The 13,092-nt window shown below is 39.7% G+C and overlaps 1 protein-coding gene across 1 annotated transcript in view; it reads left to right on the forward strand.

Annotated features, from left to right (window-relative positions):
- The first annotated feature begins 151 nt into the window (after positions 1-151).
- The window catches only part of CTNND2 (catenin delta 2), an 896,858-nt gene continuing 883,917 nt past the window's right edge, over positions 152-13,092 (forward strand). Inside the window, exon 1 of the mRNA XM_044916688.1 lies at positions 152-361. Coding sequence (XP_044772623.1) covers positions 325-361 — 37 coding nt within the window. The 5' untranslated portion in view covers positions 152-324. The remainder of the gene's footprint in view (positions 362-13,092) is intronic.

Raw genomic sequence — 13,092 nt, forward strand, 5'->3', positions numbered from 1 at the left:
CGGAGCGGCGGGCGCAGCGGCGGCGGCGCCCGGAGCCCCGAGGAGCCTGGAGGAGCCCGGAGCCCGCGGAGCCGGGCAGGGGGCGCTGCGCTCGCCGCGCTCAGAGGGGCCGCCGGGCCGGGCGCCGCGCACTCGCGTCGGGAGCCGCCTTTCCCCCGCGGCGCTCTTCGGTGCTCCCCGCCAGCATCGCCTGTCCCGCGGCCGCGCTCAGACAACAAAAGCGGAAGATGCTGCAGTTGGGCAAGGTCAGGACCTTGCCCTGAAGCCGGGCGGCGGCGCGCACGCCTTTTCCCGGACTGAGGAGCTGTCGCTGGTGGCGGGTGCATGTTTTCCAGGAAGCAGTCGGGCGCCGCGCCGTTGGGTGAGTTGCTTTCGCTGGGCTGCTGGGGCCAGGCGCATCCTCCTACTCGGCGCCGTCCTCCTCCTCGCCCTCCTCCTCTCGCCGCCGGTGGGGGTTGGTCCTCTGCTCCCCGCCGGCTGACGGCTGCTGCGCGGTCCTGCCGGCCGGGGGAGGACCGCGATCGCGTCCGGTCCCCTCTCGGAAGACAGCTCTGCTTGGAATGGGGACCGGGGTTAGTGCCTTTCTTGGAGCGGTTAGCAAGTGGCTTCTTGGCGTGCTCCCCCTCCCTGCCACCCCTCTCCCCCGGAGGAGGCGTATATAGGGCAACACCAACAATACTGCTCCCCGCCACCTTCAAGAACATACCCGTTGCCTTCATGACGTCCCTAATATACGGAGAAGACGGGGTGGGGGTGGGGAGGACTTCCCTCTAGTCTTTTGCCCTTATGTTCAATGTCATTACGATGTTTGGCTAGAACAAAATGGAAATACTTAGTCATATGCGTCCATGGCCGTTTCTTCGGTCTCCCGCTGCTTGCCAGACCCAGAGCCCCTTTGGTCTATATTTAGCGGTTTCACAGGAAGCCTTTTCAGCTCGATTCACAGGTTTCGGGGGCTTCTGCGTCCTGACAATAGAGAGCGAGGCTCTGGAAAGCGCCGCCTGAAACCCAGGTTTGGAACGGTGTGCATGTGTGTGGGAGATTGCGATGCGATATTTGGGTGATCGGTAATTAATGGCTGAAAGCAAAGCTGCTTTTCTTTTTCGCCTACCTTCCTCATATTCTGGTGTGTAATGTGTTTTCATCGATTGCTGCTCAGCTGGTTTGAGCCACTACGTTCAGAATTAAGTCACTGAGGAGGTGGTGCAGCCTCCCTGGTCGTGTGGTAGGAAAACAGTCTTAGGGATTTTTGGGGGGTGTGTATGTGTGTGTGTATGTGTGTCTATGTTTCCAACAAAGAACAGCTACTTCCAAAATGCCTAAAGTTGTGTTGAGATGTAAATGGAGGGGAAGGGAAGGGTGTGGAAATACAGAAAAAGAGGGGCAGCTTGTGGTTCCAAGATGTTTTGTTCGTCTTGTGTGCTTTGGTTGAACTGATCTGATTTGCTTTGGCCCTGAAAGGTGTTGTTAACATGCATGCCTAATGTTATCAAGCAAATACGTTGGTGTAGAAAAGGGATATGTTATAGGCATACTCTCAGGCCTGACATACATAGATTTTCACTTTTTGGAACTATGTGACCAGTATTTAAGATGCTTGCAATTTTCTGCAACGACTTCCATGAAAATAGGGAGGTGGTCAAACTACCCAAGAGTTCTCTCATGGTGCATCTTTCCATCAGTAGCTCAGCGTCCGGTGGTAGTCCAGTTCATCTTTTTGCAGTTAGTAATTCACTTACCGGATTAAAAGGCTTTCAAGCTGCACCACTTCTAAAATCCCATGGAGAAGCGTTTGATATGACTCATGTAGAATTACAGGGATGAACCTGTGCATGATTTGGGGGCCTCATTCTGGGAGAATGAGCAGGCATCCTCAAATAGGGACTGGATGCTTTAAACTGCCCTAAATTCTTTGCCACCTGCAGAATCCATTTTTAGTGTTTCGGGGGAAATGTTAAGTGGCATCCTTACTGCTCTGTGGCTCACAGGATCTCAGGACTTGAATGAAGATGCTTGCATTTGGAGTTAAATGGTGAAATTTGGGAGACCTGTAATTATACAACTAACAAGTTTCAGCGTTGCAGGAAGACTAGCAAGCTCCATAGGGCTTGAGGTGACTGAACAGCGTGATTAGCTCTACCTATATCGTGTTAGTTTCACCTTATTCACATTTAGGAAACTTTCCAAGAGTGCTTTGAACACACTGTTGTGCTCACTGCATTGTTTTAATGTGAAATTTCTTCAAAAAGAAGCACTAAGTGAGGTAGACCTTCCTTTCTCTTTTTTCCTTTTGAGTCTACTGTTCAGTTTTAAACATGACACTTAAAGGACTAGTAGATACTGTTCCGTGCTTATGTACGTGCGCAGAGAGCAGCTGAAGAGCATGAACAAAACTACATGTGTTGTATATGTGAGTTTTATGTTGTATTGTGGATTGAAAGTGACAGTACCTGATTGAATGGCAATTGTAGTAAGTACAGGAGGTTGTTGCTCTAATAAAACTGTCATAATCTTGCGGAAAGGAGTTATTTAATTTGGTGCATGTTTGTGTAGTTGTACAACCTAATCATTATAGATGTCACTAATGTTTTCATTGTTTGTAATAAAAGTCATGCACTGTCAAATTACAATATTTCCATCAACTTCACATTTTCCATAGTAGAACACAAGCCAATCTTTCTCCCAGTGAAATGGCTCATCAGGGAGAAAATGAAATTCAAATGAAATTAGTTGGAAAATGCAATTTATAGTTTTGTTAAATAATTTCTAAGGATAATGTCACTTTCATAATGACCCTTAAAATTAAAAATGAAGTTACCATATTCTCAAATATAGCATTACTTTTGACATATAGTTGAAAATGCAGTGCTCTCCTGAAAATATTATAGAACTTGTTACTTCCCATGGTGCTTTATCGAAGTTCTCTTTTATATGGTATGCATTTATGGGGGATTTGGTGAGTTCTGTAGAGTAATTCCATCAGGTTTTCCTTATGTAAGAAAACAGTAAAACTACATTTAAAATCATTTATTGTAATTTGTCCATAAAGTCAGCTATACTTTGTGTGGACCAGTGTATCTGGTTGTAACAAGCCAGTTGGACTAAAGTGGGAACTGTTGCATTGTGAACTGCCAAAAATGTTTGGTTTTTTTCCTTTTTCTTTTCCTCATGACTGTCCACAGAAGATTTGAACACCTGTTTACGATTGTCTCTATGGGAACATTATTTTTACTTCTGTGGTGGGGAATCAGTGATGCTAGTATACTCTTCATGAAAGATTTTTTTTAAATAGAGATTTTTATTTTTAGAAGATACCACGTAGTTGAGAGTATTTCAACTGGACCACTGGATTCAGAGAATGAATTACCGCTGAATGACCATTCAGAGCATGAATACCAAGAGAACTCAGGCAGATATTTTTAAATACAGTATTGCCACGGAAAGTGTGGCACGAGGGGTCTTTGCTGGCCGACTCAGAGGTCAGAAATACATTTTTAAGCCACATTCTTCAGTTGGCTTCCATGATGGTTTTCATCATCCGTATTCCAGAGGTGTTCTCAGGACTTTGATGGCTTTGTGCTAAGTGTTATGTGGATGTGGGTGAAAAGTTAATTTGAGTTAACTTGTTGCTGGCTTCAAGTTTATCTGATTATATGCCAAAACCACAGCTTTCTGTATTAATGTAAAATATTAAGTGTGTCATAGATAAATAGTTTCTATCACATTGTCTGCCAGTCTTTTTTTTTTTTTTTTTAAAGATTTTATTTATTTATTTGAGAGAGAGAGCACATGAGAGGTGGGAGGGTCAGAGGGAGAAGCAGGCTCCCTGCCGAGCAGGGAGCCCGATGCGGGACTCGATCCCGGGACTCCAGGATCATGACCTGAGCCGAAGGCAGTCGCTTAACCAACTGAGCCACCCAGGTGCCCCATTGTCTGCCAGTCTTGCCCAATGATTAATACACTGCCTGGTTGGGTTTCATGAATCTAATTGGGTTCACAAACAGTATGTACTCTCTAACACAGGAAGCTCACAGAACGATTTTATCATACTGTGCTTTTAGTCCATTAACAATGTTAAGACTCATAGCAAAAATGTGTAGTGATGACACTTCAGTTGTTTATCTTTTGATCACATAGCTGTTAAGTATGATCTCAAGCTCCATATCACGGTTAATTGATTTGTAGGAAATGTCTTAGCTATATTAGGATATTGAAGTTATGCTCTATATCAATTAGTTTTTGAAAAATTGCAAACAGTACTTCCTAGAAGCTTTTCATCTTAGACACATATTCACGTGTATCCCTTGGTGAGGTTCCTGAAAAGTTATCTGTAAAATGAATTACATCTATTGAAACTTACTATTCCATTAATTGTCATTTCATGTCAGAAATATATTTCTAGAGGAAAAAGTTGGGCTCCGACCTACAATGAATATATATAATATATATAATATACATATATGTGTGTGTGTATAATACATATTCTATATATTATATATAAAATACATATCTAAAATAATGAAATATGTTTATATTATAGTGTAATGCTGTTTGGGATTCTGCTTTGCGTAGGTGCAGACAGAGATGTAGAGAGAGTGCTGGCTTTGGGTGGATCCCAGCTTTGTCTCTTTTTATCTGTGTCCTTGGCCGTTTATGTGATACTTAGACTTCAGCTCAATTATTTTTTTTTCGGCTGTAAAATGGGTACAAAAGGAAAGGACAGAATATCTGAAGAGATTGATTTCAGGATAAAGTAAATAAGAGCATAAGTAGCTTGTAAATTATAAACATTTGCACAAACACAGGAGATATGTATCTGCATATTAAGAGGGATACTTATGCTTCATTTATGTATTATTCAATGTTATATAGGCCTCTATCCTCTCTAACAAAAGCTATTAAATGGATATATTCTCTCCCTATTTCTGTTGTAATATTACTTTATTATGTGGATTTGCATATAAAGTATGTCAAGTTTTCTAGTCTACAACATACCAGTCTTTTACATATTAAAATATAAATTAGTTAAGCAAAAAGAGAAGTAAATTATATCTCCCAGCACCATTATTTAAAAAAAAGATTCTAGGGGCGCCTGGGTGGCTCAGTCGGTTGAGTTTCTGCCTTCGGCTCAGGTCATGATCCCACGGTCCTGGGATGGAGCCCTGCATTGGGCTCCCTACTCAGCATGGAGTCGTCTTCTCCCTCTCTCTCTGCCTCTCCCCTGGCTTGTTCTCTCCCTCTCTCTCTTGCTCACTCTCTCCCAAATAAATAAATAAAATCTTAAAAAAAATAAAAAAGATTCCAATCACAGAGTCAGAAATTATAAAACTTTGATATTCTCTATTAGTGTTATATTTTTCACCTGATTAATATCAAATTTTCTACAAGATTCATACAAGAAATATTATAGACAGTTGAAGAAACATGATCTCCCTTTCTATGAGGTCACATTTTAAACATATGCTCTGTTGGGAACCACAGGGCATGAATCCCATCATAATATCATTGTAACAAAAAAGAAAGAAACCTTAAAATAAGGCTAAATTTATTATGTAAAGAGAAGACCCACTCCCCCCATTAAAATCAGCTTTTTGAAATAAAAGTGTGTACACTGGTACCTTTTTGACAATAAATGGTAATTTTCACTTGTTACCTCACTCTGAGTACCTTCAGTAAAGTGCCCAGGTCCTCTGGGTTTGATCATGCCCAGCTCTTATGAAGGATAACTATGATCTTTAGCAACATAATTTTTACAAAAATAATGTTTGGATATATCTTAGAATTTGTTACAGAATATGACCTGTGTAACAAGAGACTAATTTATCTTAAGTCAGAAAAACATTTTGACAATAAATACGGTTATTTATATTCAAATTTATGTGTTGTTGTGGGAACTGCCAATTATGTTACCAGAGTAAAATACGTGTTATAATAAAAGACCTTTCTGTTTTTTGGCTCAAAGTAAGTGGTGAGCCAATTATGTTTGGTTAAATAAATACAGATGTCAGAATTTCTGCAAATTTTACATGATAATGTATTACTAAATCGGATGCTTAATTTATAGCATTAGATGATGAAGAATAGATAGAATTTAATTTTATCATTGAAATTTGCTAATACATTTATCCTGCATAGGTAAGGGCTGGAGTTTTCTCATTAATAACATTTTTTTTTTTTTTTTGCTTAATAGATGTGATTATCACTGTCTTTAGAAAGTTGATACAGTAGGTATATATTAAGAAAATGCATTTTGTATACATGTTTTATGTAGCTTATTCTTTTGGTTCTTAACAATACTTATTGTAATCTTCTTTCCTTTAAATATGCAACAACATAAATCACAAAAAAGGCATACATTTATGTTAAATTATAAAATGTGCTGAAATGTGGATTTTTGGTGTCCTTAGGAAACCCAATAAATATCATCCCAGAACCCTTACAGTTTCTGAAAAAAGTTGGTATTTTGAAAGAAAAGGAAGTAAAGGAGTAGCCACCATGGGTGAAATAATCAATTTTGGTTAGACGTTCCTTGATGTGATGCCAGATGACATCCTAGGACCTTGGCCTTCTCCCTTCCTCTCTCCCCGCAGGGACAGAGCTGTCTCTGAGCCCTAGAGCCTAGTCTTGCCTCTCTGCAGGCAGGAAGATCTCTAGAGGAAGAAGGAAGGAACTAGCCAAGATGCTTCCTTCATTTTTCAGAAACAGAGAAAGTGAAGGGTTGGAGAGAGACCAGAGTGTCACATGAATTAAGTTCCCTTTACCTGGAAAAATATCAGAAGTAGGCAAGAAGTGTTCCTCATTGACATGGTTTATAAAGAATTCAGGTTGTAGAATTCTGGATATAATAGTTTCCACAATATTTTGCTTAGAAGTTGAGCTTTTAAAATATTTTATGGTATTTTGACACTATATCAGGAATTATCAGGGGAGTGTCTAATGCCCTGGCTGATCTATAGAGAGTATGGTCCATGAAATTCAGCTGATTTATGTATTGCAACTTTAAAATACCTCATTCTTCGTGTGCCCTCCCTACTCTCCACATTAGACTTTGACTGCCAATAATTGGATGGCCTTGTAAGTGGTGAGGATTGGACATAAAAGGGACAGTGTCAAAATCTGATTTCCCAAACCATATATAAATAATAATCCATGTGAGCTCTTATCTACAGCACTTTCTACCACAGTGTAGATAATTAGAGTTTGGTTGGCATTTAATGTTTTAACTTTTAATAGGAGCAAAAATGGACACCGTCAAGAAAGAAGAATAAAGTGAATTTCTAAGTAAATGTGATGTTTTATTTGACTCCGAGCATGACTACTCAACCTTAAAAAAGCTCACTTCTGGGCGCCTGGGTGGCTCAGTTGGTTAAGCGACTGCCTTCGGCTCAGGTCATGATCCTGGAGTCCCGGGATCAAGTCCCGCATCGGGCTCCCTGCTAGGCGGGGAGCCTGCTTCTCCCTCTGCCTCTGCCTCTCTCTCTCTCTCTCTGACTCTCATGAATAAATAAATAAAACATTAAAAAAAAAAAAAAGCTCACTTCTTAAAATAAATTTTATTCTTCTCTCTCAAATATTTTGTTTGGACTCTCAAACATTAGAGTAACCTAGCAGTCATTACCTTCAGAAATGCAGTAATTTAATTTCCAGGAAGAGCAACTTCTTTGGCAGCAAACCAAGTCTCCCAAATACAAAAAAAGCCAAAATTCAGTCTCCTATCTCTAATGCAGTCCTCGCTGGTACTGACTCTGTTTTTTGTTTTGTGTGTGTGTGTGTGTGTGTGTGTGTGTTTTGAGTCACTGGATAAGGAGGTAGAAAAGAGCTTCAGAAAAGCAGAAAGGTGAAATGGGCATCATCTGAAAAGTCTCAGAGACAGTAGAAATCATGTCATGTCTACCCAGGTCATGGAAGGTGGTGCAGGAATCCTGGGGCTTGTAGTGTGTGGATCAGACTGTTTGGTTAGAGTTGGGTTGCAAAAGAGTAATAAATATATTTAGGTGCATAAATATATTATGACACCTCTATCCAAAGGAACATTATACAGTTAGGAGTTATCTCTTCCAAAAAAGTGGGAAGTGTTCATCATACTGGAGGTTAAGAAGGTTAAGCAGAAAACTATATTGAATATGATACCCTGCACACATACCCACACACACACACACATACAAACATAAGAACATAGTGTTAATGACAAGGTTTCAAGTGTTTTGCTCTTTGTATATTATCTGCTCACCAAATACATAATTGTTTGGTATGTGTTACATCATTACACAGAAAAAAAGCATGCCTTTAAATTTTGAAAAGAATATTATATTTTTGCTTTGGGATAAATTTCATTAATTAGCTGAATGCCTGACTGAAATTAACATACATCCTTTGAGTGTATATTACATATATCCTGTTCAGTGCTACAACTAGAGTTTCTCTGTTTTTAAGTTTAAGAGATGTGTATTTTTTTTAAAGATTTTACTTATTTATTTGACAGAGAGAGACACACCGAGAGAGGGAACACAAGCAGGGTGAGTGGGAGAGGGAGAAGCAAGCTACATGGAAAGCTTGCTTTCCATGGAGCAGAGAGCCTGATGTGGGGCTCGATCCCAGGACCCTGGGACCATGACCTGAGCCAAAGGCAGATGCTTAATGACTGAGCCACCCAGGCGCCCCTAAATTTAAGAGATGTATTGAGTCGGTTTAGCAAGTTGGTATCTTTTTGAGAACTGTGCAGCGTATTAGTGAAATATTTTCTCTTTTTTTGAAAAATGTTTTATTCTTTTTTTTGTTTTCAAAAGTAATGCATGATCATTAAAAATTTGAAAATACAGGAATGATGAAAGGACGCTAAAGTTCATGCATGATCTGAAGTCACAGAAATGACTCTATTTTTAATAGAAATGCTAATCCATATACATTTTTAAATTTAGAAGATTCCTCATATTCTGTTTTGTTACTGTTTAAAATGTAAAGTGGCTTTTTTCATATAATTTGTATTCATTTTTAGTGTCTGTTTTCCATACCTTTATGTAACATCATTTACTTAAATAACTTCCTATTTTGGGAGATTGATGGCATTTTCATTTTTTGGTGGGATATATGATGCTGTGTTTAAAGCTAAATAGTTTTCATCAGCTATTTTCTGTAGATTACTTCATAGAACTGGATGTTTTCAAGGCTGTTGATATATGTTGTCAATTTGTCCTGCAGAAAGGTTATATAATTTACATTTCCTTCGGCGATAGAGGAGTGTGCCAATTTCTCCATGATTTCAACAACTGGGTATTATAATTAAAAAAAAAAAAAAAAAAGACAAAACCCAGGCAATACATTCCAATTAGGGGGAAAATTGTGTTTTCCTGTGATTTAATTTTCTTCTCTATGAATATGGCTGAGGTTAAATATTACACAAGTTTATGATGCACTCGTAATTCTTTTGTAAATTATCTTTTTGTATCTTCTGCATATTTCTCAACTGGTTTATGCCTCATTTCTTATTGATTTATATTATTTGTCTAAGGTAGTTGTATTACCCTTTGCCATGTTTTATCAGTTTATTCCTCATTTTATTCTTATTTTAAAAACATAATTCTAAAGCTTATAGTTAAACGTATTCCTTTTTCCTGGGGGGGAGGGGGGTCCTCTTTAAGGGCACATTCTCTTGTTTCCTGATTTTTGTGTCTCAGTAGTAAATATGGCAATGGAACAAATGGTGGAGGGAGTATGTAATAGTCGTATCCTGACTTGATTGAGTTCATACCTCAACTTTTCCATTTTTTTTTTCTTTCAGCAAGTGGATAAGTTACTATTGAGTGTCAATATTGATAATGGAGAGATAATTCCTGTGTTTTCAGGTTGTTTTGAAGGCAGATTAAGAGACTGTGGATCTCGGGGTGCCTGGGTGGCTCAGTCAGTTAAGCCTCCAGCTCTTGGTTTCGGCCCAGGTCATGATCTCAGGGTTGTGAGATCAAGCCCAACGTCGGGCTCCGTGCTTAGCATGGAGTCTGCTTGAGATTCGTTCCCTCTCCCTCCACCTCTGCCCCTTCCCCCACTTGCACACACGCACGCTCTTTCTCTCTAAAATAAATAAATAAAATCTTAAAAAAAAAAGAGACTATGGACCGCACCTACACGGCAGAGAACTTAGTATTGTGAACCTCAAACACCTTAGCTATTTCTACTGTTAAATAATAAATATGACATATCTTTTTCTCTAATTCTGGCATTTGCTTTCTCCTCAGGAAGCATAATTACACATCTGCACAGGCTCAGGGACCTACGTGTGACAGGCCAGGTGTTTGCTCTGTGTATGGTGGAAGCTCTGTGTATGCTACAGTCATTCTCCATGTGGCCTTGCTGAAGTATGTTTCAACTTGTTTGGGAAGAGTAAGTTAGGATGTCATTCTTAGGCAAAGATATGATTTTCTATTTCACAGATCCAATATAGATACATATATATATTTCTTTTTTAAAAAGATTATGTAGTTTAGAACGAGAGGGACAGGAGAGAGAGAGTGGGTGGGGGGACAGAGGGAGAAGAGAGAGAGAATTCTCAAGCAGACTCCCCACTGAGCGTAGAGCTCCATGCGGGGCTCGATCCCAGGACACTGAGATCATGACCTGAGTCAGATGTTTAACCGACGGAGCCACCCAGGCGCCCCCATACATATATTTCTATATCATATCCTATGTGTACCCCCTAGGTACATCATGTACCTTTCTCTCTGGTCACATAGGACCATGCATCTTTCCACCCCCACTCCATATTGGTCCTCTGTCTCTTAATCATGATCCTCAAATCCTAGGACAATAATTGGTACATAGTAAATACTCCATTAATCATTATGGGCCATACATACATTCTTGCTTTCATTGTCAAAACTGGTTCATGAGCTAGGGTTTGTTTGGTTGCTTTTGGTGCATTTTGGGTACTGGGCACTGTGGCATTCTGGAGGGAACGCTGAATTAGGATTCTGAATCCTGGGATCCAGATCATGAAATCATTTGCTTTCTCTTGTGACCTTGCACCTGGACCTATTTTGTCATTTGCTCGTTAGGATCAATCAACATTTACAGTATTTTTGTGAATGTGATATGATAATAAAAGTAAAAATGCTTTGGGAAGCATTATCATAACAAGCATTTAAGTGTAAAATAGATTCCCTGAAATTTGTGGTGTGCCTTAAAAGCAGGGTATTTTTTTTTTGGATAAGCTGGAGTCAAAAGATTTTCTTGTCTATAAAACTAAATCTCTGACCCATTATTAATATGGTTATGAAATGCTCAATCCTCTAATGGCTGTAAAGATACTGCTACATTCCATGCCATCGGGTATCACTTAGAGGAGGATTTCTCTTCTATCCATCACTGGAAGTAATTCCTATTATTTCCTTATACTACTTCAAAAATTGTGTCATACCAAATTGGCTCAAAAAAAGTTCTACTTTTTTCTTTTTGCACAGACATGTGCTGCTTGAAAGAGTAGTAAAAATGAAGCCCTATTGTTCCTCAGGGATTGAAGTCTGTAGAAATGTCCCCGGAATATTATTTTTTCTCCTGGTGGGCTGCCGAGTCTGGCGCCTGGAAGGCTTTATCAGAACAGTTTTAGAAGTGTGAACTGTAGCTGGCTTCCATTTTTTGAGCATATTTCCTTAAATACTTTGAAGAAAATTTCAGAGAATTCTTATCACTCTAACTGTAGGCTGCCAATAGGAAGAAATCGTGTGTAAAGTTATGAAAAAAGCTTTAATTTGTTCCCTATTCTCCAAACTTTTGAAGGAAGTGCAGAACGGAACTTCGTATCCCCTCAATGAATGTGTTACTTGGTGAGGAGTAAAGTTTTAGGGACTCAAGCAGAGATGCTAATCATGGTTTTGCTTGTACTTACAGCAACTTCAGAGACAGTTGTATTTTTTTTTTTAAATTTAGCTTAGGGCAGGTTGTCTGATGAATTGTACAGTGATTCTATGTTTCTAATTGTAGCAGTTGAGAAGTTCGTAGCTAGTACATATGAACCCCCTGAACGAAACAGAGTGTAAGAGATTTTGGGGCAAGAGGAAACTGACTTAGGTGACATCCCTCCTTCGTGCACACATATGGACGGTGGAGACAGAAGACTGTTTTGGTGACTTCTCATAGAGGGGTAAGGGCTAAGTAACGCCTGAGAGGAAGTGTAGAAATTTTAAGAAGTGAGAGGGAGCAGGAAGCTTAAACGAGTTTTGGCAACAGGAGTTTTTGACGCACTGGCCAACTGGTCATTGATGAATCCACTCAGTGAACACACTGGGCTGAGTATGAATTTTGAAGAAGTAATATGTTTTAAAGAGTCACAAGGTCAGGCTGCTCCAGGGCTGGATGGTCTGTCCCCCTCTGAGTGGTTGAGCCATTTTCTCCAGTTGAGGGGTACCTACATCTATCCTCTTCAAACTTGGATTTCAAGCTCAGGTTGCCACGCCCCTTGTTTCCTGTCACTTCTCTGAAATCCTTCCCTCATGTCCTGTGTGCCAACTCGGCTAAAATGCATTCTGTAATTGCAACGAAGACTCAAGATCTTTCACTACCGAACATAAATACCTTACATTTACATGGTGTAATAATATGAGTCTATGTTGCTTCCTGGTGGCTTGTCAGAATGTGCATTTTCTACCAGTGTTTATACCTCTAGAACGGCAGGTGAGAGAGCTGCAGGTGGGAGAGAGCAGGGTGACAGCCTGATGAAGTGCTATCTTGAGTTGAACAGGGTGTGGGAGGAAGTATAAGCAAAGCTATTCCTTTGAGCTTTATAGCATGTTAGTCATTACAAGGGCTTCCCCGTATTTTATCTTTTTAAAGCGTGGTTGAGAATTTTGAAAACAATGTAACAGATTTTAGAACCAATAGTAGATTTTGTCATTTTTGCTTATTCTCAGAAGCTCCTTAGGTGATATCCATCTGAGTTTCAATATACATGCTGTTCCTTGCTGTTATTCATTATGGGAGCTGGTTGAGATTTGGCGGATTCAGGATTTGGTGGCTAGAGGAATTTTTTTTTCTTTTTTTTTTAGCTTTGACCCGAAGAAGATGCTTTTGAACTCAGTTATTTTCAGTTTATGCTTACACAGCTGT

The sequence above is a fragment of the Neomonachus schauinslandi genome, chromosome 7 (assembly GCF_002201575.2).
Source record: "Neomonachus schauinslandi chromosome 7, ASM220157v2, whole genome shotgun sequence".
NCBI lineage: Eukaryota > Metazoa > Chordata > Mammalia > Carnivora > Phocidae > Neomonachus > Neomonachus schauinslandi.